Source organism: Westerdykella ornata (genome assembly GCF_010094085.1).
Source record: "Westerdykella ornata strain CBS 379.55 unplaced genomic scaffold EI97scaffold_8, whole genome shotgun sequence".
Taxonomy (NCBI): domain Eukaryota; kingdom Fungi; phylum Ascomycota; class Dothideomycetes; order Pleosporales; family Sporormiaceae; genus Westerdykella; species Westerdykella ornata.
The window spans coordinates 145317-170497 of NW_022986858.1; the positions used below are offsets into that span (position 1 = coordinate 145317).

The 25181-nt window shown below is 52.0% G+C and overlaps 8 protein-coding genes across 8 annotated transcripts; 2 read left to right on the top strand and 6 right to left on the bottom strand.

Moving 5' to 3' along the window:
- Nucleotides 1-760: 760 nt before the first annotated feature.
- On the bottom strand, nucleotides 761-3404 carry EI97DRAFT_416921 (FMN-linked oxidoreductase). Its single transcript, XM_033796904.1, has 3 exons — nucleotides 3129-3404; nucleotides 1070-3076; nucleotides 761-1020 (listed from the first exon to the last, which is right to left on the bottom strand). Exons 1-3 carry the CDS (start codon nucleotides 3347-3349, stop codon nucleotides 933-935), a joined length of 2316 nt encoding a protein of 771 aa, XP_033654526.1. The 5' UTR covers nucleotides 3350-3404; the 3' UTR covers nucleotides 761-932.
- A 216-nt stretch (nucleotides 3405-3620) lies between these two features.
- Nucleotides 3621-4864, top strand: EI97DRAFT_432605 (endoplasmic reticulum protein-like protein). Its single transcript, XM_033798199.1, has 4 exons — nucleotides 3621-3808; nucleotides 3964-4098; nucleotides 4148-4251; nucleotides 4304-4864. The coding sequence occupies exons 1-4, from the start codon at nucleotides 3788-3790 to the stop codon at nucleotides 4668-4670; spliced, it is 627 nt and encodes a 208-aa protein (XP_033654527.1). The 5' UTR covers nucleotides 3621-3787; the 3' UTR covers nucleotides 4671-4864.
- A 355-nt stretch (nucleotides 4865-5219) lies between these two features.
- On the top strand, nucleotides 5220-7394 carry EI97DRAFT_466551 (amidase signature enzyme; the record flags this gene model as incomplete). The annotated part of the gene is made up of 4 exons (XM_033801539.1): nucleotides 5220-5356; nucleotides 5406-5989; nucleotides 6045-6207; nucleotides 6255-7394. The coding sequence occupies 4 exons, from the start codon at nucleotides 5220-5222 to the stop codon at nucleotides 7144-7146; spliced, it is 1776 nt and encodes a 591-aa protein (XP_033654528.1). The 3' UTR covers nucleotides 7147-7394.
- A 1933-nt stretch (nucleotides 7395-9327) lies between these two features.
- Nucleotides 9328-11032, bottom strand: EI97DRAFT_489551 (uncharacterized protein; the record flags this gene model as incomplete). The annotated part of the gene is made up of 1 exon (XM_033802223.1): nucleotides 9328-11032. The coding sequence occupies exon 1, from the start codon at nucleotides 11002-11004 to the stop codon at nucleotides 9328-9330; it is 1677 nt and encodes a 558-aa protein (XP_033654529.1). The 5' UTR covers nucleotides 11005-11032.
- Nucleotides 11033-12488: 1456 nt separating this feature from the next.
- On the bottom strand, nucleotides 12489-13934 carry EI97DRAFT_441760 (uncharacterized protein; the record flags this gene model as incomplete). Its single annotated transcript, XM_033799716.1, has 2 exons — nucleotides 12489-13655; nucleotides 13743-13934. The coding sequence occupies 2 exons, from the start codon at nucleotides 13932-13934 to the stop codon at nucleotides 12489-12491; spliced, it is 1359 nt and encodes a 452-aa protein (XP_033654530.1).
- An 802-nt stretch (nucleotides 13935-14736) lies between these two features.
- EI97DRAFT_432608 (urea active transporter) lies at nucleotides 14737-17554 on the bottom strand. The gene is made up of 5 exons (XM_033798200.1): nucleotides 17165-17554; nucleotides 16712-17031; nucleotides 16496-16612; nucleotides 16207-16441; nucleotides 14737-16156 (listed from the first exon to the last, which is right to left on the bottom strand). The coding sequence occupies exons 1-5, from the start codon at nucleotides 17266-17268 to the stop codon at nucleotides 14896-14898; spliced, it is 2037 nt and encodes a 678-aa protein (XP_033654531.1). The 5' UTR covers nucleotides 17269-17554; the 3' UTR covers nucleotides 14737-14895.
- A 2073-nt stretch (nucleotides 17555-19627) lies between these two features.
- On the bottom strand, nucleotides 19628-22058 carry EI97DRAFT_432612 (H+/nucleoside cotransporter-like protein). The gene is made up of 4 exons (XM_033798201.1): nucleotides 21479-22058; nucleotides 20600-21421; nucleotides 19867-20547; nucleotides 19628-19815 (listed from the first exon to the last, which is right to left on the bottom strand). The coding sequence occupies exons 1-4, from the start codon at nucleotides 21907-21909 to the stop codon at nucleotides 19770-19772; spliced, it is 1980 nt and encodes a 659-aa protein (XP_033654532.1). The 5' UTR covers nucleotides 21910-22058; the 3' UTR covers nucleotides 19628-19769.
- Nucleotides 22059-23965: 1907 nt separating this feature from the next.
- Nucleotides 23966-24962, bottom strand: EI97DRAFT_305534 (uncharacterized protein). The gene is made up of 2 exons (XM_033794562.1): nucleotides 24298-24962; nucleotides 23966-24251 (listed from the first exon to the last, which is right to left on the bottom strand). Exons 1-2 carry the CDS (start codon nucleotides 24917-24919, stop codon nucleotides 24097-24099), a joined length of 777 nt encoding a protein of 258 aa, XP_033654533.1. The 5' UTR covers nucleotides 24920-24962; the 3' UTR covers nucleotides 23966-24096.
- Nucleotides 24963-25181: the final 219 nt, after the last annotated feature.

Genomic DNA, 25181 nt, shown 5'->3' on the forward strand with positions numbered 1-25181 from the left:
TGATAAAAATATTTGCATTGAAACCCCTATGAAGACAAGATGTTCTCCCATGGGTTGGTACTGAATGGCTGTGAGCTATGTAGTCCGGTGTGCTTGCAGAAAACGACGTGCTTCGCTCGCGGGAGGTGGCAGGGCCAAACCAGCGCCAAAGTCCGGCAAGCCTGACGAATCTATCTCGGGACGCATCATTGGGACGCTTCACAGAGAGGCCAAGTAGCCATTAGAGTGATATAGATTCTCCACACTATTTTCCCCAGAACATATACAGAGTTTTGATTTTGGCCCCGGGAGCTCGGAGGTAGCGTCTCTTCTTTGGGGAGGTGGAGGGACGCGGTGGCATACTGCCTCTGTTCACATCCAACTGAACACTCCCCTGCACTTCCTCTGTACTGCTGTTTTCCACATCTAATCTAAGCAGCTAGCAGGCGCAGAATATACTGTAGGAGGTCCTGCAATTAGCCTTATAGCGCCTCTACGTATAGTATGTTTAAACGGAAAATTCTACCCGTCGCATTATTAAGTCGTAGCTAGCTGACTTGTGCTAGTTAGGCAATTCTACCTACAGAGGAATTGCAGCCAGATGTTTAGTCGGACGTGAAAAGAGGCAGTAGGGCACGGTGTTTTAAGCCTGGTTATACGTAGAGGGAGGCGCAGAAAGGGCCGATTAGAAAGTCAATACATAGCCCGTATGCGCACGGTCGTGTTCAGTCGGACGTGAAAAGAGACAGTAGTTGAGGTTTGCGAGGGAGAGACTGGGGTTCTGGAAGATGATAGCTGTTCACTAGATGCCGTGCAGTATATCACGAGGACCAGCTTTTCATATCACAATAAGCCATCTAAGGCTTGCTGAGAGTCATATATCTCCGCCACAATGCCATGCCTTCCATTCCCAATGCATTCCCCCAAATATCCAGAAGATAACCCGTGTTCGCCTAACCTTCCGCCTCGATTTCGTAGCTATTGGACTTGTGCTTGGGCTCAAACTTGAAGTCTGGATGCGCGGGACCAAGGAACATTTCGCTGTACGGGTTGTTAGGCCACGTCTCTTTAATTTTCAAAAGGAACATACCTTATCTTAATCCAGTCCTTGTAGTTGGCACTACACATCAGCGTCTCCAAGTCGTTCCTGCCCCTAAACGCAGGCGGCCTGTCCTGAATGTTCGGCGGAAGATACTCCAGCAGCCCGACTGGAACATAGCGGTATGCGAAGCTAAGCCACTCGAGCAGGAAGCGACGCGTGGTGCCAATACCCATCTCATCGCTGCCCCAGGTCTGGAGGCCATACTTGACAAACTTCTCCACGTAGGCGAGGCGTTCGGTCGCCGACTTGTCGAGATATTGGCCTTTTTCTATCTCCTCAAAGATCCAGGGTTTGATGAGCGCGCCGCGGGCAACCATGACGGAGTCGACGCGCGCATCTCTGAGATGCGCATAGTAATCCTCATGGGAGTAACAGTCGCCGTTTCCAATGAAGTAGACGTGGCCCTCGTTTGCCACATCGCGCGCATCGGCTTCCCGAACCGTGTCGGTCCGGTCACTCTGCTCGCGCCTGAGACGGTTGATCAGCGCAGAGCACTCGGCGATATACGACCAGTCTGCGCTACGGGTGTAGCGTTGCTGCTTGCTGCGCCCATGCAGCGTAATGGCGGCTATGCCTGCGGTGCCCTTGCCGGACTCGACGGCTTCGTAGCCGCCCAGCACGAGGCGCTTGATGAGCTTGTCGGCAGTGGGTTGGAGGTCTTTGGTTCCCATGCGGATCTTCACGGTGATGGGAGTTTCGTTGGAGACGTAGTTCATGCCGCGGAGGGTATTTTCGAGTTTGCTGGGGGTGTCAAGGAGGGCGGATCCCGAACCTTGTTCACACACGAGATTGATGGGGCAGCCACAGTTGAGATCAATGGCTCTCAGGTGTGGGCACAGTGCTGTGAGGACTTCGACAGCCTTTGTAGCGAGCCAGGGCTTGTTTGCGGCGATCTGAGCCCCGAACTTGAGATCCCTGGCGTTGTCGTAGCCTTGGACGATGGTGTTCTTGTGGAGGAATTTCGGAGGACGGATCTCTGACTCGTGGGCTTTCATCAGTGCCCATTCGCCCTTATCGCCTTGAATAAGGGGGAGACCCATAGCCATCTCCGACCAGGTGACTTGCGCCCCCAAGTCGACGCAGAGCCGCCGGAAGGGCATGTTGCCCTGCGTCGTTAGAGGCGCGAGAACCGGTGTTTCAGGGCCGTAGTAGATCCGACGCTTCTCTGAGGGTTTGAACGGTGGCTCAATATACTGGGCGCGGTTTTCCTCTCTCGCGTCGGTGTCTCCCTCAAGCTTTATGCCTGGATCCGCTTCATCCTCCTTCTCTTCACCGTCAACTTTGATGTGCGCTCCTTCCCCTCGCTCCGCGGTCCATCTCTTCGGTCCGTCGAAATTGCTCCTATCTGCCTCGGCGCTGGCGTTGACCCATTGAAGGTAGGCGTCAGACCTAGGAGTTTTCATCTTGCGCCTGGACAAGTTGATCTTTGCCTCCTTCGAGACAATGTTGACGACTCCGGCTTCGCCTTCCGCTCCAAAAGCGGCCTCAAACCTGGCCCTACGTTCCGCGTCCTCGAGGAGCACGAGCTCTTTTTTCCCGTCTTCTGTCTCCCGCTCCTCGGAGTGACTGGAGTGGAACCTGCACTTCCAGCCCATGTTGCAGAAGCCCTGGACTTCATAGACGGGGCATTGGCCGCCAAGCGTGGTTAGGTCTTCCCGTCTACCTTCTTTCAAGTACTTTCGAAGGTCGTGGCAGAGTCTGCACTTATCTCCAAACGAACAAGGCTTTGGGGAAAACTCGTTGCTGAACGCACGTGAGCTGCATAGCTGGATCTTATCGAACGAGCTACCGAAAGATCGGCTCGTATTTTGGCCCTTTTGCTTCTGTTTCTTGTCTTTCTTCTTGTCTTTCCAGCTCTGGCCTTTGCTACGTGAGTCCCCTACAGTCGTCTTGCTATAGCGGTCATCTGCGGCTTCGGCATCATCATCATCTGCAGCAGCAGAGCGATTTGTTTCTGCCTTCTGCGTCTGGTTGCCACTTAAATGAAGCAGAAATCTGTTGAAATCAATCATAGTGTTCATACAGTAGCGTTGATGAGCTGGCTCACTCTGCTTTGATGGGCGCAACGCCCTTTTGCCGTTTGACAGCACCGCCTGTTCCACTTCCTTCAGTCTGAGGTTGAGCACGCTTTCTTGAGTTCAATGGATCACTATTTTGTTCACCTTCGCCTTCATGGCCTCCATTTGACTCAACCTTGGACATGGAGGGCGTGCCCTTCGGCATTCCCGGCGCTTCCGCGGCGGCGCCCTCAGTAACTGCGCCGTCCATGGCTGTGAGAGTTTGCAGAACACTTAGCAATTCCTGCGTCCGAGTTCACGAGTATCTGACAATCGATGAATGAGGACGAAGTTTTAGAGGCGAAAAGGGAAAGCAAACCATACCGAAAGAGGCTAGCTGCTCGGCTGCCCAAAATGGTCTGGGCTGCTCTGGCACGGTGACGTATTTCTTCACAAGCTGGGCCAAGCACAGGCAGCTGCAGCTTTCAAACCTGCAACGCGTCCTCAGTCCCTCTCCCTCCACTTCATCACAACACATAGAAGCGCACAATCTTCTCTCAACTCTCCACCGCATTGCAACTTGTGACCGTACCTTTGGCTGTCCAGAATTTCGAAGCATCCTCTGTACAACTGGTCTTTTTGCCAGCACGCGACCAACCCCACCTTTGGCAACCACAGCGCTTTTCACGGAAGCCGCAACTTCGCAAAGATGACTCTATACTACAGTTTGGTAAGCAATCCCTCCTTTTTTAGAAGTATCACCTGTGGAGACCCCGTCATGGCTTCCTACTAGATGTTCCCTCAATTAGGCTTCCCAGTTCTCCTGTTACGGTTGCGCCGTTGATCATGTGGACACCGACTTACTTACTTCTTTTCTTCTTCCAGGTGTTCCTCCTCCTGGTGACAGAGATGGCCATCTTCTGCGCCTTGATCATTCCTCTACCGTTCACATGGCGCCGCAAGCTGTTTACCTTCATCTCGGAAAGCCCTTTAATTGCAAAGATCCAATATGGAATGAAGGTATGGCATCTCTTGCCGAAACAAGTACCACCTGCTTACCGCCGGACAGATTACATTTATCTTCATTCTCATCCTGTTTATTGACAGCGTGAACCGCGTCTACCGTGTCCAGGTTGAGCTCTCCGCTTTCAGTAAAACCGACAGCCAGCGAGGGTATGCGAGACGGCACAATATAGAGCTACTGAAGGGGCTAATAGATTCACAGTGCTGCCGTAATGGGCTCCGAGCGCATGGAGGTCCAGGCCCGCAAGTTCTACTCCCAGCGTAACATGTACCTTTGCGGTTTCACCCTCTTCCTTTCCCTGATCCTCAACCGTACCTACGTCATGATCCTCGACGTTCTCCGCCTGGAGGAGGAGCTCAAGACCTACAAGGGCGAAACCTCGAAGAAGGGATCCTCGTTGACCAATGCTGGCGGTGCTGGCGAGGTTGGGGCCCTCAAGGAGGAGCTTGCGCGCAAGGACCGCGATATGGAGAACTTGAAGAAGCAGGTGGAGAGCATGCAGAAGGAGTACAACCGCATGGGAGATCAGGTTTCTGGCACTACCGCAGCTCCGAAGAAGAGTCTCTAATCCTCGAGCCTCCGGCTGGTATCCAATGAAACAAATGGTTCGGCAATTGCGTTGCTGACACGGTGAAGTTGGCCAGGCAATTGAGATTCGGCGCACTATAAGGGGTGAGGAACGCGAGATCGGAAGCTCGAAGTAGTGATGTGGGAAGATGTGGAGCACTTCATAGCGTATATCTTGCTTCGAACGGCATAGGAACTATGGCGAAAATTCACATGCGAAGCGTAATGATGAATTCTTGGACATATCTATTTTCCTGGTGTATGAGAATGCATTCTAATATACGCGGTATATCTCTTGCTGCGTTTGTTGCCTGCTCCGGTTAATACGAACTTCTCCCGGTTAGGTTCGGAAGCTGTCTGTTCAGATGTCACATTGAAGTCATTTGCCTAGGTAACTTGAGCTTGAGCTCGGACCACCAACACCAACCCTCAACATTGAACGACCGCTTTGGTACTCTCCTGTTACCTTCACAGCTTTTGAACGGGGATTTCAAGACTTGGATTGAAGACGTAGCCGCGTAAAGTCGACGCCTGCTATACCGTCGTCAAGATGGCTGACGAAGGTCACATGTCTCCATGCTTCATCCAATATCCTGCTCCCAAAACATATGACATCCCTCATAAGGTTCCTGTACCAGCCCAAAACCCAGTCGTTAAGGGGGTGGCACTTCCTCTTTTGAGTTCTGTGTAGCTTAAGTTCCCGATCATATACGTCGTACCCAGCTTACATTGTCAGTGTCACCTCGATCCCCTTCGTGTCATCTCTCCTGTATGCCAATGCCGGCTTCTCCTCTTTGCGAAAAGTCAAGGAGCTCGACGATATTGAACCACGCTATGATCCAGCTGTCATTCCAGCTTCAGGACCAGGAGGGGAGCCTTACTCTACGTTGGGAATCGAGGATGCCTACCAACGAGCAGAAGGCGATGGCTTTCACACCATAGGCGATTTCTACGATCAATACAAGCACGGAACGCTCACACCAACGGATGTCATTGAGACACTACTCCCATTGATACGAAGGGATGTACAGAATCGGACTCCACACTCTACAGCTTTTGTGGACTCAAAAGCGGATCTTGTGCGGCGCGCTGCGGAAGAAAGCACAAGGAGATGGAAAGAGAACAGGCCGCTGGGGTTGCTGGATGGTGTGCCTTTTGCGGTCAAGGACGAGATGGATGTGAAGGGTTACAGGCGATATGTGGGAACAAAGAAAGACTTCACAGATGGGGAAGAGGTGGAGACCAGTTGGTGCGTGAAGAAGTTGGAGGAACAAGGAGCTATAATCGTTGGCAAATGCAATATGCATGAGGTTGGTCTGGGTAGGTAACCTTAAGACTGTCCCCAGGAGGAATGGAGACGTTTGACGAACCTCAGATGTCACCAATAACAACCCCATCTGGGGTACACCGAGAAATCCGTACAACGAACGGTACTATACTGGAGGGTCTTCTGGAGGGTCGGCATATGCTGTTGCTTCCGGTATTGTTCCCTTTGCGATCGGGGCAGATGGAGGTGGTTCCATCCGCATCCCGTCTAAGTCAGTTTGTCTCGTCGCCATGCCTGGATGAAAACTGACATTCACAGTTTTTGCGGACTTTATGGTCTTAAACCTTCACATGGACGAGTGTCTATTGCGCCTACTGCTTGCATGACCAACACCACGACTGTTCAGGGCCCACTGGCCGCCAACATGGCCAGTCTCGCCGTCTCTTTCCGCGTGCTTGCCCAGCCAGACCCCGCGAATCCAGTCTCAAGCCAGTTTGCGGTGTTAAAGGAACCCTCCAGCTCCCGGATAAAGAAACTCGGCATTTGCAAGTCGTGGTTCGACCGAGCGGACCCTATCGTCCAAGAACATTGTCACTCATCCCTTCGCTATATGACCACCGAGCTCGGCTACGAGTTGATCGACATAACGCTGCCAATGCTACACGAAGGCCAATTAGCACATGCCATGACGATCCTTTGCGAAGCAGCCACAGCGTATCCAGATATCAGCTTCCTCACCCCGGCAAATAAGATCCTGCTCAAGGTTGCGCAGCAAACCCCCGCTACCGATCTTCTTCTCGCCCAACGAGTCCGTAACCTGATCATGCAGCATTTGGCCTATCTTTTCAAGCAGTATCCCGGTCTGATAATCGTCACTCCCACGACTCCCAATGCCGGATGGCCCATCAATGAGGCGGAGATTAGCCATGGGTTTACCGATGGGAACACCCAGATGCGAACGATGGAGTATGTGTGGCTGGCCAACTTCACGGGCTTGCCGTGTATCCAGTTTCCCGTGGGGTACGCTGAGCCCAAGCATGGGGAGGGCAAAGTACCGCTAGGTATGATGGGGCATGGTGAATGGGGAAGTGAGGAAGAGCTGATTGCTTTTGGCTTTGATGGGGAGACGTGGTTGCATAAAGGGTACAAGGAGGGGCGGAGAATGCCTGCTCGGTGGGTCGATGTTTTGAAGGATGCCGGAAAGAGGTAATAGAGTACCGTGGAAGTTAGGGTACCAGAGTGTGATATAGTTATACGTAGTAGGATATTTCTAGCGGCGTTATAAGGTTAGGATAGTCGAGACTTCTACAAGTATCGTCAATCCGCTACACAGTACTTATCTACTACCTAGCCTACTATTTACAGCAGAGCTCACCGTTACTAGGAGAAACGGGAAATTGTTGTATAGAACTAAGGGTCGAGAAGATACTAGGCGAGATGCACCTTTGTTCTCCAAGCTATGCTAAAGTTGTTAACTTAAGCAAAGATTCTACATCTATATTTGAAACACTAAGTACTACCAACTCTACCCCTTCCACATCTGACCGTTCATCCAGGATAGGCGATCAACTGGCAGCGGAATTGTACTAGTCTCATAGTCACCTATGTCACCTGTCTTACAGGTCCATGGCATCTTCTTTCCCTAGTTTCCACGTCCTTCAAGCTGTGGACAGAGTAAAGGGAGTCCTTAGCCAGCAGCATCAAGTCGCCATCTCTGTTGTCGTCTTTGTGCAAAAGCCTGAAGCATTTCCTGACATTACTGGGGGTGGTACCCGCTCGTCACTGTGGTTCCAACCGGGACGATGTCGAGGATAAGTACCTATAATTCGATTGAAAGTCATCCTAGAGATATAAGTATGGTAATAGCGCAGAGCAATCGCGGCGCCGTGGATATGCTCTCCAGTGTGCCGTCGTCCTTGTGCAACCCCAGTCCCACCTTGAAGAACGATGTGCCCACGTTGCTGATAAGAGCGAATTGCCATAGAGCGTGACGCGGGAGATGGGGGCCGCAGACTTGGGTTGGCGAAAGTGAGTAGCTCGCCCAGGTGACAAGTTGTATATGGATTGAGCCGGAATGGGAGCTTGTATGCCCAAGGTACATGGCCTTGCATCTTTTTAGGAGGGTTAAAGGGAGACTGATCGTGGAAGGCGTCCCCGGGTCGTCAGAGGGAATGAAACGTCTATACGAGTTTTTTTTTTGGGATGGGAGTTAAGGTCTTCGTCCGTGAGAGCGGAGAGGTAGTTACTGTCCCTAATCTCGACGGGTAGTTTTGCAAGAACGGGTTTTGTGGATAGTTATAAAAGGTGTATTTGTGGAGCGAGGAAGCAAATGGCTCAACCTTGAGCCCGTGGAAGATGCGGGTGTTGTTGCAACGTTGGCATTCACAGAGCCCTAAGTTGATGCTATCGCTGGCGTTTCAAGTCATTTTGAGAGCTTGCTGGTCTGCCGTCAGGCCGCTAGGAACCGACTGGTGTCGCTGCATTGTCTGGGATGCGAGAATCTAAAAGCGGGAAGGCTCCCTCGTGATATTGGTGAGACCTGCAGCCAATGTGCTGCCTTAGTAAAGAGACTCGGGAGTCATTATTTGGCAGCGATGATACAGATACTAACATACTTAACCGTAGGTGTAGCGTGAAGTGAGACGGACTGTAATGTCGAGATGCCAGAAGCAAATCCTGGAGCTCCAACGTTCTTCTCCTCAGCGAGGAGTTTGAAGGTTGAAGGCGACCTTTTCGCAGAGCTTGTGACAGAGCTATTGGCAGGACTAGTGCAAATACAAAGTACCACATGTGTACATCCAGTTCGATTAAAAATGTATTGCTGTGGGCACGTCGAAGTGGGCTTGTCGGAGGTGGATAATTTATGGGCAAAGTTGTGGAGAATCATTGAGCTGGTATTGAAGCGTTTCTACCTGACGTGATTTGGTGGCCTAGATTCGAGCAAATAAAACACGGTTCACGTAATGGTAAAGGTACTCAGGTGAGATTGCAAGGGATGTCGCAGAGTCTGAAGCCCTTGGGACATCAAGCGTACGCTTCCGATATGAGGCCCTTTGCCAGTGAACGCAACATGTGCTCAACCATCCACCTGGGTAAATACTCCAAGAAGACTGGTTGTTGTGAAAACAAGTTCTTGACGGATTGCAGTTGCCAGTCCAACAATAGAGGACCGCTCCCGCCTGCAAGCCGCGTCTGAAAGAATCAATCGTTAGATATAGTTGCAAATCAGCACATATATTTTGATCTCTCACGCCAATAATAAAGCAAGTATATTCATGGCACTTGCAAGATGAATATGGAAGTATTGCATATCTACTAGTTTCTACCTGGGTATATTGCCGATTGCGGATATACATTGGGAAAGGATCCCACGCACTCACGAAATAGACAGCTATTTGCGAGCCAGGATCCTGGGAATCCACTCTTTGAGTGCTTCCTCCACCTCCGGCCAGCCATCTCCCAACTTCTTCGTGAACTCCTCTGGCTTCTCAGTTAGCCGAAACAGCGGAATCTCATGCATCAGCTTCGCGATGAACTCCTCCGCCCGGTACCGGGTCCCGGAATTTTCCCCAAAGAGGATGTCGTGGATGACGGCGTAAAGAGCGGACTGTTCGGTGTACTTAGCGTCGCTGTCAATGCCGCCACATGCCTCAATCATGGCTTCAGAATAGACCCGTCGATACTTGTTCAGATTCCAAGTAGTCAGAGTTTTTGGATCCGACATATCGTAGTGCGCTTGCCAGTCGGACTGAAGGAACAAAGGGACGTTGGAGTAGCCCGCGCACCGAGGCACGGTACCGCAACCATCCCAGTCCAAGATCGCGGTGATTTCACCAGTCTCAGAGACGAGGATGTTTTGGTAGTCAAAATCATTGTGTTGTAGGACAAAAGTCTCATGTGGGTCGGCGTCGTGCTTCTTGGAGGCCGAGAGGGGTGGAGAACTGTATACCATGCTGAGAATCTTGCTGATACCGACAGCGTACTTGCTTCCGAACTTCTCGTGTAAGCGTGTCATGTAGTACTCGGCTGCCGTCTCAAAGACCGGACGCTCCCAGTATTTGCGACGCGTGCGATCAAAGCTCAATGTCATCCACCCATGGTATGGTCCAATAACTGGCTTGTCTGGATCGTTGTCTTGAAGGTAGACCATACCACAGGCATTGAACTCCAGGTGGCGAAGCTCAGCCATGGCTTTGGCCAATGATTTGAGGAAGTTAATCCGCAACTTTTCGCGCTCTTCAGTCGGGGTGTTGTTCATTGTCTCGTCATCCTCTTCATCTCCACGAGCATCGAACCAAATGTGGTTGGCAGGCGATCCGGAGGAGTAGGAGAGCAACATAAAGGGCGCGCCAATCTCGTTCTCAAAGCCGACGTCATATGCGTAGACGTCTGGAATTGGGAAGTTGGGAAGCTTATGCTTGATGTGGATCATGGTATCTGCCTCAGATTGGATGATTGCTGCATGGCCACGCTGCCAACGCTCCGCGGTGCCAACCATTGGAACCTTGATCACCATCTTTTCTGAGCCGTTGCTGAGAATGACGACGTGGTGAAAGGAGCCTTCTGTACGTTTTTCGACCTTGTAGCCCGAGCCGTCTTTGGTGAGACCGATGCGGAAAAGGCGATGGAGGAGGTCGACGAAGCGCTCATCGGGAATCGACCGGAAAGGACCCCAAACGAATTCCGCCATCTGCCGGCTCTCCTCATCTTCATCGTAATCCGTTTCTGTCTCTTCGGCGTCATCGGATGGTTCAGAATGGTCCGTGTCGTCATCGTCCTGCTCCACTGTTGTCGTCAATTTATTCACCTTCTCAGTCTCCTCATCAAAGGCTTCGCGGATCACGGTATGAGTTTGCTCAGGCAGGTGTAACCCACCAGACTTGAGCCCTCCCGAAAGTTCACCGAGGAGGCCATCGAGGTAGTCCGAACGGACCACGTCCCAAGACAGGATCCGGCAACGGCGTCGAAGCTGACGAGGCGCAGCGCTTCCTTGAGAGTCCTGTATCGCGTTGACCGTCTCCGCATGCTTGCCTGTGAAGAAGAGCGAAATGAAATTGCCAAAAGCCATGTTGACAGTGTGGGCTTGTGAATGTGTGAGTGCGGTTGTAGAAGAGAGGTTGAAGGTTGCGGTCGGGGCTTGGGTTTGTCAACTTCGGTAAGTTTGGCAGGCGCGACCGCCTTTATCCTCGACAAGCACGCAGCGAACGGTTGTGCAAAGCTCTTATTTGGAATGGTACGCGCACAAAGGAGAGTTCTCCAATACAGCAGTTATTTTTCTTCGACAATGCTGAATTCGCTGCGTTCTTTGTTCGCACGGGGTCCCCGGCCGTCCTCGTTTGTCACCGCTTGCTACACAATGTCACCAGTAAAGTGACCAATGAGCGGTGTGAGGGACAAACTCATGTTGAAACCACCCTTAAAGTCCACGCCCTGGTCCAGGTGATCAAATGTGAGGAGACGGTGAGAGCAGACATGTCGGTTGTCCTCACTGTATTTTCGATTCTGACGGAAACGAAGCTGTATACAATGGAATTCCCGTGGCGGTGAAGGCCCATGTCTCTATATACCATGATGGAGCCAGAACCGTGAAAGTAAACAGACTATACCGTTGGAGTCACCATCACAGTGAAAGCCTTCACTCTTTCTGTGTAAACAATGCGTGGCCGTCCCATCATGCGATCTGCGATAATCGCCTCCCATAACTGTCACTTTCCATATTCCTCTTCTCCTTCTACTCAACCACAATCTACATACAACCCTCATCCTCAATCCAACACTTCTCTGCGTATCCACACGGCTTCCAGTCTCTCGTCCCTCCAGTCGCCCCACCACAACCTCCAAAGCCTCCAACCAAACCCTCTCCTCAAACCAAACTCCAAGTTCGAAAACTCCAACCCACGTCGAGATCCTCAAATTCGAACATCGCCATGGGTAGGAAGACGGTCCGGGTAACGAACAAGAAGACGGGCACGGTTCCTGAGCGCCGACACCACTGCAACTACTGCCAGAAGCCCATCACCGACCGATGCTTCAAGAAATTCCACGTCGCTTACTGCGTGGAATGCGGCGAGTGTTTCAACATCAAGACGAAGGAGGGTTGCAAGTCTCACCCGTACCGCGATGGCTTCAATGCCGAGTCCAAGGGTATGGCTCGTGGCTAGGGCGTGGATCCGATCGCGTTCTACAGAGGTGACGGGTCAACATACAATAGACGGAAGTACAGGGAGAGACTGCTCTGGGTAATAGGGCAACTCGGACAAGATCTCAGGAATAGAAGGATATCACTGAAGTCAAGAAGGGGAACTACAAGGTACACGGAAAGGGGCGTTTCGGGTTATGCTATCTGGAACTCTGGTATCAATGTCTGGGTGAGCTAGTACATACGGCTCACCTTGAATAATACAATTGGTTCATACCATCCAAGCTTTGTGTCAACAATGTACTTTGCAGATCTGTGTATCGTGATGTCGAACTATACTCCATTGATCTTACATGACTACCACAATCAGGCAATGTGACTAACCTCAAAAGGCAGCTATATATCCTCACAAGTTACTCCCCCTCTGGAAGCGGCCAACTACTCGTCTTCCTCCCCCCTCCTCCACCCCCAGACCCTCCACTTCCACTACTCCCACTCGGCGGCCTAGGAAACTGACTCGGACTAACCAAGGGTGGATTCGACGTCAACGCAGGATGAGGCCGATCCGGAACCCACATCCCGACCTTCACAATCTGCAACTTTGGCTTCGGCCCCGACCTCGACCCGTCCTCCGCCTTTCGTCCCTCCATATCGCCGCTGGGCCGCATGCTCCTGCTGCTATCGCTCCGCGATACCGTCCTGGCAGACGCACCACGCAGGATCTCGACTTTCTCCGCGTCACCGATTTCCCATTCTGCGTCCGTTTTGGAGGTTCTGGTGCGGTTGAAGGGGAAGAAACGTCCGAGGCCGCCAACGGTGGCCTGGTTATTCTTGCGCCAGTGGTGACGATTTCGATAGCGGCGCCAGAGGATGAAGCCTGTGAGACCTGCGATGGAAATGATGGCGAATGCGACGCCTACTCCTACGCCACCTCGAGCGGAGGCGCTCATTGTGCTTCCAGTGGACGTGGACAGCGGCGCCAAGTCAAGGGCAGCGGATGCGGCGGTCGAGTTGGTAGGTGATGCAGGCGAGAGAGTATTTGTTGACGTCTGTGATGGAGTGGTAAAAGCTGAGGTATTGAGAGCAGGGCTTGTACTTGTTGTGGTTGTCATGGATGGCATTGCTGAGGTCCATTCCGAAGGGAGCGTGTCGGCGGATGATGTGGTGAGCGGTGTCAGTGTGGAATCGATGGGTAAGACAGGGAGAGACTGTATCGTTTGGCCACTTGTCGGATCTGTTGTGGGCTGTTCAATGGCGGGGGTAAACCGGCTCCGTGTCGTCGTGGTTGAGGGAGGCGGTGCCTCAGTTGCAAGTCCAACTCCACCTCCGTCTGCAATTGGGGCGGGCGGTGGTGGTGATGGTGGTGATGGCGACAGTGGTGGTTCTGAGGCAATAAGAGCAGGAGAAGATGGAGTAGATATGGCAGTCGTCGGAGCCACTGTGGATGTGTCTCCACCTTCGAGCGTTTCGCCTTGATTGGGCTCCCCTTGAGCTCTCTCCGATTCCGCCTCTTGCCGATTCTCCTGTGGCACTCTGAAGTTGTTTCCACCAATGCGCTGGTTGCGCTGGGAGTCAAACCCCTAGAAACACCTGTTAGCTGGGAATACATGCATGCCCGCACACAATGCCACTTCAATGCACGTAATTGCCAGAGGTGTGCAACTGACCTGAGAAAGCCTGCCAGGCACCCTCCCTCCAAATTCCCTATTAGGAAAACCGTTTCCAATGGGGTCTCTTCCGAAGCCACCTGGAAAAGGGCTTCCTGCAAACGGATTACTGCCAAACTGGCAATGAACGTACGGAAGGAATGAACAGAGCAGCCAGCACAGCCAGGCTACTCGACGTGCGTTGATGAACATCATGAAAGAACGAAGAACATGAAGAGAGCGTAATAAAGAAAAGAACGACTGTGACAGAGAGCAAAGCGAAGATGCGCACGTCTGAGGAGAAAGGGCGACGGCCGTCCGGTTAGTTCATTCTCGTATCCATTACCCTTAGTGAGATTGATTGGCTTGGTATTCAGGCCTATTTCCTAGACAGCGACAGTCTCAAAACACACAGCCGCATTTACAAGCATCTCGCTATCAGCTTGGACGAACCGTGGTGTTCAATAACCGTGATTACGGGAACCACATCACCCATGAGGAACCGCCATCAGGGCGCGGAAGGGAGATGAGCAGTGAGCCAGCCTAATATGTAAATATCGGCGCGCCACGCAGGCTGAAATAGGTGGAAACCGGTTGCGACGCATGGCCGGGGAAAAGAGTTTGGATGATTGAAACCGCATAAACGGTAGTCAGATGGCGTTCCAGAAGTATAAGTGCCGACATTCGAGGGAGATCCCGACTTTTTTGCCTGAAACGGTATGTCATGCATACGCTCGCACATGCGCACTCTACGGTTGACAAAATTAAACATTGACCGGCGAACATATCGGTGGTGATGAAAGAAGGGAGAAGCAACTGTGGATACCGCTGAGCATTCTTGAGAATGCTGTATCAACTCATTTCAAGTTGGGCTTTCCCGAGCTCAATGAACCCTAATGCTCGTGATCTACACGTGATTCTTATGATCACCGCACAGAGAAACCTTGAACACTCCCTGAACTATCGGGCTCCAATGTCAAGAATGAGCTCATTCACCGCACCTTAGGTAGAAGAACGGAAATGGAACAAGGGTTCTGATTAACACTTAGAGATAGCGCCATACGTCCATATATCGAGGACGAAAAGCAAGAGGTATCATAAGCTCAACGCGGGTGTCAAAGAGCAAATTCCTCCAACCAGTAACAAACATAAGCATAATAACCGCGAGCAAGCCCTACTGTTTCTCCATTACCTTCTCGCTGACACCCTCCGTCAGCGTAACCGAGCCGTCCTTCCCATCAGTAATCACCGGCGCCCTTGACGGCTTCCTCCGGCCCGTAATATCCAGATAAATACTCTTGAAAATCTTGACACTTGTGTGCCGCCCCTCCCAAAGCGGATACAACCCCACGCAAAATGCAGAGCAGAACATCCATAGCATGCCAACAACGACCCACCCGGTGAAGAACTTCTTGCTGAAGATGTAGCCGGAGCCATACATAGGCATTGGCCACAGGACGAGGAAGGCGAGTGTCATGAACACGGTCATCCAGCGCGCGATGCGAGATGCCTTATAAAGCTTGTCTTGCTCGGCTTGCTCTTCGGTGATGCTGTGCGTTCGCTCTCCTGGAACGAGCTCGAGGTCGACATGGGCAGCGGCGGCGAGGTCGTGGTCGTCGCCCTTCCGGATCTGTTTCATGGAGACCCAGTCGTAGTTTTGCGGACCGAAAGCGTAGGTCAGGAGAGGGACGAAGATCAAGGGTGAAAGAAGAGCGACGACGTTGCCTGCCAGCATGGGATTGTTGGCGCCGGTGGTTGCGACCGTCAGTTCTCCTCCCTGCTTCTTCGCTGTGACGAGCCATGCGATAAGGGAGCAGGCGAATCCGAGAGGTGGAGTAAAGGTCGCGGCGTACCAGTTCTGCTTGCTCCACATGAGGGTGAGGGTGGCGGGGAGTACGGCGGATGAGATGATGACGCCCATTAGGAGGTAGAGATAGCCCATGGAAATGCCGATGTAGTATAGCCCCGTAGACCACGCAGCCATGGCAACGGCAAAGGCGACGACCATGACATGCGACATTCCAATCAGCTGTTTTCCGGTGGCTTTTGGATTGATATACGTCTGGTAGAAGTCGTATGTGAAAATCGAAGATACTGCAATCAATTCCGCGGACATGGCAGATGTTACTGCCATAAAGACCAGCAAAAGAGTCGCCACTGCTCCTCCTTTGCCAAGCATGGCAACGGCTGCAGTAGGAAGAACAAGACCAGCCGATACATCGGATGGGTTCATACGATTAGGATACGTGGGAAAGACTGGGTTATTCTCCAGGGCGAGGCATGCCAGACCCATCGTGGTGGCAGCCAGCCAAGGGATAGCGAACCAGGAGAGCCCGCCCATGATGTATCCCGGGAGTGCGTCGACGGGCGATGCAGCAATCGCTTTGTTGTAATACCCATTGTCGCAGAAGACAGTGCCAAAGTTGCCAACGATGCTGGGAGGATGTCAGCATGCAGATTGATTCAGGAGCGAGAGCAGGCGTACTTGATGACGAAGAAGATGGCTCCCTCTTTGCTTCTCATGGTAAGGTAGGATCCTCCAGCATTGCCCTCAACCGGGTGCCGTTTCGATGCTTCTTGGAGTAGATCCCACACTTTGGAGGGGCTACCAAGGTTGTCATTCGTGGCATAGGCCGTAAAAGCAAACATGAGGAGAATGACGAGTATGACGACGGTATGGGCATAATCGGTCAAGAAAGTAGCCTTGATTCCGCCAAACACTTCAACGTTGTCAGTTGCCGTTGTTGCATTGTTCCTCAGTATTGGACACTCACTCGTATATAAAACAACGCCTATAGGCAGAAGGAAACAGGCGGCAGCTGTATGCACACCTGTCAAGCTAGTAACGACGGCAGAGCCGCCCGTGAGCAGCATTGAAGTGACGAGAATATCTGGACAGCGCCGAGATCAGTACAAATATCACACCAATCCGACTCTGACGAAGGTCTTGTTCTAGGAGTCTTGAGTCGAAGGGGTGAAATCAGACTCACTCGTGAAAAGACCAAAGATCATGAAGACAATATGGGTGACAGCCCCATAGCGAGCTTTGATGACCTCCAAGAAAGTGTGGGCATTTGGAGCGCGACGCTTCAATTCGATTGCGATAGTGGCAAATAGAATGATCTGAACTGTGGCACCAGAGGCGTACCAGAAAGGACCGGATACACCATACGAGTATGCGACCGCGCTCGATTGGAGCAGAGTGGCCGCCCACGTCCAAGAAGAAACGACGGCGGATGCCACGAGCCCGGATTTGACAGTGCGGCCGGCGGTGCTGAACATTTCGGAGGTTTGGAGTTCATAGTTGTAACTGGGTGATGTCAGCATCTGCTCGTCACACCCTGGTATACCATCGTTCGGATAATGCGTTTGCAAATGAAAGATTGTGGAGGATGAGATGATGCACATATCGCCTTCGGGTCCAAACGGCGGAAGATACTCACCGTTTGAGTACGAATGTTGTGAGAATCATACCCAGGGCAAACAGGAAGCCCAATCCAACAACAATGCCATAGCCAACATCTTGTCCCAGAGGAGTTGCGACCATCTTGTCCAGCCAAGTGAAGCAACCGACTTGGGAAACTGAGGAAGGTAGAGCTGCCACCGGAGCCTCGATACTTGTAAGTTCCGAGATCCCACGGGGATTGCGAGTAGATATAGAAGCTTCCTGCAGGTCCCTATCCCCAGAGCCATCATCCGTCTACCGCAACCGGGCACCTATCCCTGGTATCATTTGATACGCAACAGGGTTGAGCGGAGAGGACCGCGGACGCACTGCTCCAGACCCACCACATCAACGTCCAGCTCGCGTGTGGCCATGCTGATAAGTCCTGATGGCGCTGCAATGGCTTTTTGACAAGGCAAGATTATGATCCAACGTAGAGTCTCATGGGACGGTTTCGGCAACTGAACCCTGCATCTGCATGCCGGTCACTGATAAGAAGTCGTTCCCGCTCATAACGCGAGATCACACGCCGATAAGGGAGCTTGTGCTGAACGTTGAGATTTAGTCAGTCGGGGAATTTTGGGAATGCGTTCGCATGCAAGCAGCCCTTTCTGGAGCACTGGATGCTATCAAGCGATAAACTCTGGGGTCTTTATGGCGTGCCAGCTGTATACGCATCATAAGTTGCGTCAGGAATTTGAAATCGGATCGCTTTAAAGTTCCAATCTTGGCTACTCCGGGCATTAAGCCATTAGATCTAGTCAGTGGATCGGTACATTTGTGCTGGAGATGCAGGTGCATGCGGAGACGTTTAAAGCATTGCAGCTTCGCTCGTGAAGGTGTTCACAAACCGTCCTTAGCAATGCGGATTGAGATAACTGAAACGCTGCACTTAAGCTGCGGCAACGCCCGCAGGTTAGTATCGACCTGCGCGACATCTCTATAAGCTGATTGGAACGTTTGGTTGCTTATCTTCCGAACCCTCGTGGCTCCGTATTATGGGTAGTCTCCTCTACGACGTTGGTTTGTGCATAGGTCGCTGCGATTTGTGATGGAGCTGACAATTCTCCCCGGAAACATGTGGGGGCCTCGCGCGCGGGATGGAACCTCTTAACCGACATCGAGCAAGCCACAATCCCAGCCACATCTTCAGCTCTCTCAAACGGCTCTCGTTTTCGTTGAATATATTTTTGATCCAAGATTGCGGACGCGGAAGGGCCCGCGTTCTTCTCGGAAGAGGGACAATGCCAGCGATTTAAGAGATAGATAACGGAATTGACGAGAAGCCCAAATACGACGACCCACGGCTACCCTCAAAGGGCACCGCAGGGGGAACTCACGATATCGCCGAACTCGAATCAAAGTCCATCAGCCCTCAGTGACGGCTAAAAGAGGAAGAGAGTGGGTGAGGTTCGGGGAGACAACTCGAGTTACGAGTTGCGCGAACTTAGGACGCCGTGGGCGCAACGAGCAGCCAACACGTGCATCTATATGTTGCGCCGCAAACAGTTAATAATACTGTAGCTCAGCGCAAAATATTCTGTCCACCAAGTCTCATCTTTCTTCCAGTTTATCTATGATTATGTAGAACACATTCAAGTTGTTGAACCTGCCATTGTTGAACCTTCGGGACTTCCCGATGGGTTGGTCGCGCCTTCCTCCACACACACAGGTCGAATGGTTCCAGAATCTTGGCAAGGACTTTATTTCGACCTCCTTCGCTCTTCCATCCTCCAGACTTGATTCAAACCTCATTTCTGAAGCCCAGTACTTCCCCATATTCATCTATAGTGACGGCAATCTTATGTCGTTGGCCCGTTCCACATGTATGCAAACGTTCTATCGACCCCTGAGCACGTCAACACCTCCGAATGACTGGTGGTGTTAGGCGGACTCCCAAGATGACAACGCCGCTAGCTCTATGACTAGCAGGTAAGTAGGACGTTTCCTAACACAGTACTTACGGAGTAGTGTACAGTCTGTCCTTGCTATATGTCCTGACACATTCGAGCATCCAGACCTAACAAGTAAAGAGTTGGACTGCGCTGGTCCTCCTCCATTCGTAATGTACGCTACCCAATGCCCATTATTGCTTCCATACCGGGGACCGGACCAAACGAGTCCGAGCAGTGCGAGGCAATCCCACTCATGCTGGGAGTTGTTTCATGTTCTCGTCCAGTTGCGTGCTCGAAGCCAAGAGGCAAAAGGGCGGAGCCAAGACATGCGGAGGCCACCATGCGCAAGGGAAGGGCGTTCACCCCTGACTCCCCAGAAGATATCCTATTTACTCTGGAGCGCCGCCGGGCAGAGCTCTCAGGATACACATGAACGCCGAATCGCTCCTGCATCGAGCAATGTGGTCTGGTGCGCCAGTCTAGCCTTCACGATCGCTGTACGGCACTGTGGCTGCTTTCCGGGTATCACGGTTACGGAGCATTCAAACCTTGAATGCAAAAACTAGACATGGGTTCGACGCACAGTCGTTTGGAACTGGTCGAGAAATGGGTATATTCATTCCACCTGAATCTATCATACAGTCGAACTTGCGTCGCTGACATATCGGGAGCAAGTGTCCTCAGCGCGCTCTTCGAGGCATCAAGACGTTAAGAAGTGAATGCCGCCTGGTCGGTAACAAGAAGTCCGGCGATACTATGTGATGGTCAGCATCATTCCATGTTCCCAAACAAATGCAAGACATACCTGGCACTGGTCAAGGTCGAGATGACACCAGAGATCAGAGCGCTAAGAGCCAGACGGGAAACATCGCCACTTCTGCTTGGGCTGATCTGGCTCAGCACACCAATCTGGGTCCCCAGAGATCCTATGTTTCCGAAGCCGCAGATGGCGTACGTGGCGATCAAACGGGAACGAGGCGACAAGGAAAGGTACTCGGAGACCTGGCCCTTGGGGACATCCAGACCTTGCAACCTAGAGAAAGCCACGAACTCGTTCGCGATGACCTTGATTCCAATCAACCTACCGACCAGGAGCAAGTCCTTACCCTGGCGGGATACTCCAAGCAGGAACGCAATCGGGTAGCAGACGTATCCGAGGATAAGTTCAAGAGTAAGGTCGTAGTCACCGTCCAGATTGATGTAGCGTCCCCACCAGGTGAGGAGGCCATCGATGAGATTCAGGAAAGCGATAATGCAAAGAAGCGTGCACACAATCATGCCCGCGATCTTCAAACCCAGCCATGCACCTTCGGCAAATGCATGCAGGGCATTGGCAGCTCTGTGCTCCTCATCGTCGGGGATGACGACGCGGCCAGCAGTAAGGGTTTCCTCCTCCTCTGGGTACCGGAGTTTGCTGATGGCCAGGGAAGCCGGAATGCTCATCACACAGGATGAAATCAACGCTTGGGGATTGATGCCCATACCGCTAACTCGCTGTCAGAATAGGGGCATGAAGCCAGGTCGACAGAGACACTCACATGTAAGCCACCAGCACGCTACCCGCGATAGTAGCGAATCCAGACGTCATAACCTGGTGGATCTCGGCCTTGGTGAGATGGGCGACGAAAGGCCTGATCAACATGGCCGACTCTCCCTGACCGATGAACGGTGACGCGGATGCGACCACGGCCTCGGCACCGGAGACGCGCATGGACCAGAAGAAGAAGACGGAGAACTTGCCAATGAACCACTGGAGGATTCCCCAGTAGTACAGCAACTGGACAAAGGCCACGAAGAAGATGATGGCGGGAATCACGCTGAAGAAGAACATGCCGAGCTGGGCTGTGTCCGGGTTGGTCAAGAATGCGGTGCCTTCTTTGGCGTAGCCGAGAAGGCTGCGAGCAAGCTCGGAAACGAAGGAGAAGATGTCGTATCCAGCTTTCGTTCTCAAGACGAACAGAGCGACGATGAACTGTACGAGCATGCCGACAATGACGGTGTGCCAGACGATCTTCCTCCTATTCCGGGAAGTCGCCCAGAAACAAAACAAGAATACCACCAGACCGAACAAGCTGACAGCGCGGTTGGCACGGGTGTTATCGGCGCTCTCCTTGCTCGCGAAAGAACCAACGATGATGACTGCAATGACCAAGGCGGCGCCAAGGGGAACTCGCAGTTTCTCCGGAATCAAGCTGGCGAACCTCACACCCGTGTGTCTCCATACGAAATGCATCGGCCGCGTGACGACGGTGATTGGAACGTAGAAGAAGACGAGCCTCAGCATGATGCAAAGCCAGAACAGGAATGGGATGATCCAGTTCTTGTCATGGTGGTGCAGGACAAGACTCGCAATCCACCATCTAACGACTCATCAAACCTGGACTTGAGGGATCATCGGGCGCGGCGATGGCACTTACCCGGTGAACAAAGCTCCGATGAAGATGTGGAAGAAGACGCGGTAGCGTCTGTAAAAGGCTCGGAACGTACGTCGCTGAGGCTCCTCGATGCCTTCCTGCTCGGTTGACGCGTGACCGTTGCCCAAGCTTCCCTTCTCTTCCAGCTCGAGAGCGCCCTTCTTCTCGACGTCAGGGTCAAGGCGTTGGTCACGCAAGGAGCGGCGATGCAGCGCATCATCGTTAGGACTCGGTTCCGGGATTACGTGCGGCTCGTTGAAGGTGGTGCCGATGGTGTAGGCAGGATGGTCGGCGGCCGTGTGGCCCTTCTCAGCGAGCGAGCTGTGGTGCAGGTGCTCATGATGATGCTCCTTGTCGATATCCAAGGCAGGGTCTGGATTGGGAACGACACCGGGCATGGGCGAGAGGTTGTGGTCGCGCGAGATGTCGGCCATGGTGGAGATCAAGTTCCCAACCTGCGAAGAAGGAGGGTGGAGCAACTGGCAGAGGAGCGGTCGCGTGCGTCCCCGGCTGTGATTATATTATTTCTCTGGTCGTAGTAAGTGATGTGCGCGCACGACTACGCAATGGGGACCAGTGGGCCATCGTCGCCCGGCTCACCAGATCCTGGCAGGGACCGGGAGGCCAGTGCGCCGATACGCGCTTGGCAACTGCCCTTATAGGCAGGCGGTATTCATGACATTGCAGCAGGAGCTTACCATTGGCAGTCCGGTCATCTCCGCCCAAGTGCAGGACCGTGTTAGTCGAGTTAGTCGAGGCGAATTTCGCAAAGGGCCTTCAAGGAACCGCGTTGTTATCAACCGTTCCAACGCACATGTCGAATCCACCAGCCAATCATAATGGACGCGGCGCCACCGGCTACATGTGGGAACGGTCCCGTTGATAGCCTGTGGCGAGAAGCATGGAAAACTCGGAGGACCTTTTAGAAAACAGTGTGCCTGAACGGTTCTGGAAGCAGAAAAGCAGAGAGCCCCATCTCGACCCAATTCTCATCGCCCCCGCAGGATTGGCCCTCTTCGTTTCCACGGCGCCGGAAGATGGGAGCACGCGAGCAAGGGGATGAAGAAGGGATGCGGAGAGTCCGGTGATACGGGAGAGCCCAGAGATAATAACCCTCCAGATAACGCACATCAGCGATTCGGGTAGACCCTCGGTGTCCCCGCCCCGTGTCAGCGGTTTCCCCTCAGCTTGCAACCCTTCAGCATCATGCGGCTAATGTGGAATTCGCGACCTGTTGGTACCAATCAAGCATGGAGAGATTCTGGGTTCCCGGAATCCAGAGATTCTAGTCCCGGGATCTCGGATAGGAATATTCTCTCCACCAGGTTTTCCCTCTGCCAAGATTTAGCACTTCGGTTGTACGTACTGTGTACGCTCGAACCTCCTGAGAACCTGTTCAGGATCAGGAACTGTTGTCGCACATGTGACAAGCTTACCCTGTCACCACTACCTAGTGCGGGTTCTTGCGGTCCGACTGGTGGTTGTAAAGACAATCGATTTCGAATCATCGATAATAATCAGGCATCAAGGCTTTCTTCTCCTTATCACCATTTTCGTAAGTAGTGACTATCACATACGACCATAGCACACGGAAAATTGGGCCTCTCGTCCGATCGACCATACACAAGCCGTGTAGCGCCCGTTGAGTAGTACCGTGGGTGACCAGGTGCGAATAGCGTGGTGTTGTATGTTTTTTGAGGATATTTTTGCCCTTCTTGTGAGTCATTTTTGTGTTCAACAGTAGATAAAAAAGGATTCAAATGACATATTGGTGACTTCGAAAGAATTATTGCTGTTCTCCCCAAGTTACCTCGACACTCTCGCCTTATAGCGATGGTAAGGTGATCATAGTAATTCCAAAACAGAACCCTAGGATCGTCGTACCAAGCACATTTCTGGGGTGAGGGACTCACACCAGGTGGTGTACTGCAAGCCGCAGGACTCGATTTTGTTCTACTACCCTAGGGTAGATATGGCACCTGCTACACAGCACCATATATAGTGCTTCCTATATCTCAGCCTTCCCTTCGCTGTCTGCTATTCAGCCTCCTCACCGATTCTGGCAACTTCATCAACCTAAACGCATCTTTCGCCTCCTCAAGCGAGCTGGGTACGGTGAGAGCGGGCGCAGACCTAACCTCCCAAGGCGCTTTCCCACGTGGCCAAACGATTTTGCTGTGATCTCCGAAGCTCCACCAGCCTCTCCCACCCATCATATAGATATTTGATCTAGCTTCCCATGACGCCTGCATTTCGGCACGGCGCTGGATCTCTGCCCGTGAGTCTTCATCATTGGGATATGGCAGTTCCCAAGGACTTTGCAATATACCAGACTCATCAAGCCGAGCACGATCCCACATAACATAACCCAATTCATGTAGAGTCGTCCGGTTATCCTGGTTGACAAAATTTGCCCAGGTCTCATCTTGATGCGCCCATTTCCAGATATCGGTAGGGCCGGTATCAGGGTCATCAAAGAACGGACGCCTTATGTGAGTTTGCTCATCGGTTGAGGTGAAGCCAGAGAGAAAAATGCCATCGTCTCGCCTATTCGCACAGTTTAGTGCTTCATAAAGGAAATAATCTCTAAATTCAGGATGGTAGCCCGAATATAGGAGCTCCTATCGTGCCTCATATGTTTTGGCCTTCGAAATTTTTCGTATCATTTGTAATCCCAGTGAGAGAATGTATTGAATAAATATGGAGTCTCTCTGATCGCCGTACTCAACTCTAAATTCGCCCCAGGCTATATCGTGCTCTGCAATATCGTTGAATGCTTTGCTTCGTTAGCAATGTGCACATTTAGCGAATATAGTACATACCAGGGTAGACGGCTTGAACAAGGTAGTCATGAACGCAGGCTAGTTGCTCATTTTCCCAAGGAGAAAAGTTCAGAAAATAAACACTCCAAAGCTGTTTTAGAAGTCTGGGATTCGATTTCTCAAAGCCGCGGAACAGGTTGCAGAAGGTTTCGAACCAATACATGGCCCGTTCAATGCGAGATACTTCGGCGCGCGTTGCGGGCCTAGTCCCCCACACGGGTGATTTCGTTGCGGCAGTGGCTATGAACTGCGATGCCAGTTCGCCTACGCAGGCATGCAACTTCGCCATAGGAACCGCATCGCGGAGTCTCCATGATCCTGGCGGTGGTTGTCTTTTGTGAAGACGTCTTTCGATAAAGTTCTGGATACCTTCCTCGGTACAAGGCTCCAAGCGGAAGGCCTCCTGTGTGATATTGGCTTCGGGGAGCACGTCAAAATCCACCTGGTTCAGCAACACGCGCGTGGTAATGATGGTTTCGGCGCTGAGGAGGGCGTCGTAAAGTGCACGGCAAGACAAGGCTGCCGATCGCAAAGACAGGACATCGGGTAAGTTGGATAGTATCATCTGCTTTAACTCGACGGATAGTTTTACGATGAGTGGAGACGAAGTTTGTTTTTCCATGATGGTAATTCTGGCTTCGAGAGGTGAGAAAGGAGGACGAGAAGGAGCGAGAGTAGGGTATTCAATCGATTAACAGTCGTAAATCGAGAGATTCTAAGCGAATTTGCTTCTAATATTTTCCCCTAATTAAAATTACTAAGACTATTAGACATACAGGCATTGCAATGAATACACCTAAAATCAGCCTATAACATGTTGTAATAGTAATTTGCCTACTATAATTTAAATTGCCTAATTAGGTAGTTATATAGCTAAGCCTAGT

Excerpts from the sequence above, each read along its gene's own strand:
- EI97DRAFT_305534 (XM_033794562.1), bottom strand. The coding sequence starts at position 24,919 with ATGGAAAAACAAACTTCGTCTCCACTCATCGTAAAACTATCCGTCGAG. Across the intron at positions 24,252-24,297 it reads TGTTCAAGCCGTCTACCCTG|CATTCAACGATATTGCAGAG; the intron begins GTATGTACTATA and ends AACGAAGCAAAG.
- EI97DRAFT_432612 (XM_033798201.1), bottom strand. The coding sequence starts at position 21,909 with ATGGCCGACATCTCGCGCGACCACAACCTCTCGCCCATGCCCGGTGTC. Across the intron at positions 21,422-21,478 it reads ATCGGAGCTTTGTTCACCGG|ATGGTGGATTGCGAGTCTTG; the intron begins GTAAGTGCCATC and ends ATGAGTCGTTAG. Across the intron at positions 19,816-19,866 it reads TCGACCTTGACCAGTGCCAG|TATCGCCGGACTTCTTGTTA; the intron begins GTATGTCTTGCA and ends ACCATCACATAG.
- EI97DRAFT_432608 (XM_033798200.1), bottom strand. The coding sequence starts at position 17,268 with ATGGTCGCAACTCCTCTGGGACAAGATGTTGGCTATGGCATTGTTGTT. Across the intron at positions 16,613-16,711 it reads GATCTTTGGTCTTTTCACGA|ATATTCTCGTCACTTCAATG; the intron begins GTGAGTCTGATT and ends GGCGCTGTCCAG. Across the intron at positions 16,442-16,495 it reads AGGCGTTGTTTTATATACGA|TGTTTGGCGGAATCAAGGCT; the intron begins GTGAGTGTCCAA and ends ACAACGTTGAAG.
- EI97DRAFT_432605 (XM_033798199.1), top strand. The coding sequence starts at position 3,788 with ATGACTCTATACTACAGTTTG. Across the intron at positions 4,099-4,147 it reads AGATCCAATATGGAATGAAG|ATTACATTTATCTTCATTCT; the intron begins GTATGGCATCTC and ends ACCGCCGGACAG. Across the intron at positions 4,252-4,303 it reads AAAACCGACAGCCAGCGAGG|TGCTGCCGTAATGGGCTCCG; the intron begins GTATGCGAGACG and ends ATAGATTCACAG.
- EI97DRAFT_416921 (XM_033796904.1), bottom strand. The coding sequence starts at position 3,349 with ATGGACGGCGCAGTTACTGAGGGCGCCGCCGCGGAAGCGCCGGGAATG. Across the intron at positions 3,077-3,128 it reads GTTGCGCCCATCAAAGCAGA|ATTTCTGCTTCATTTAAGTG; the intron begins GTGAGCCAGCTC and ends TGATTTCAACAG. Across the intron at positions 1,021-1,069 it reads AAGGACTGGATTAAGATAAG|CGAAATGTTCCTTGGTCCCG; the intron begins GTATGTTCCTTT and ends CAACCCGTACAG.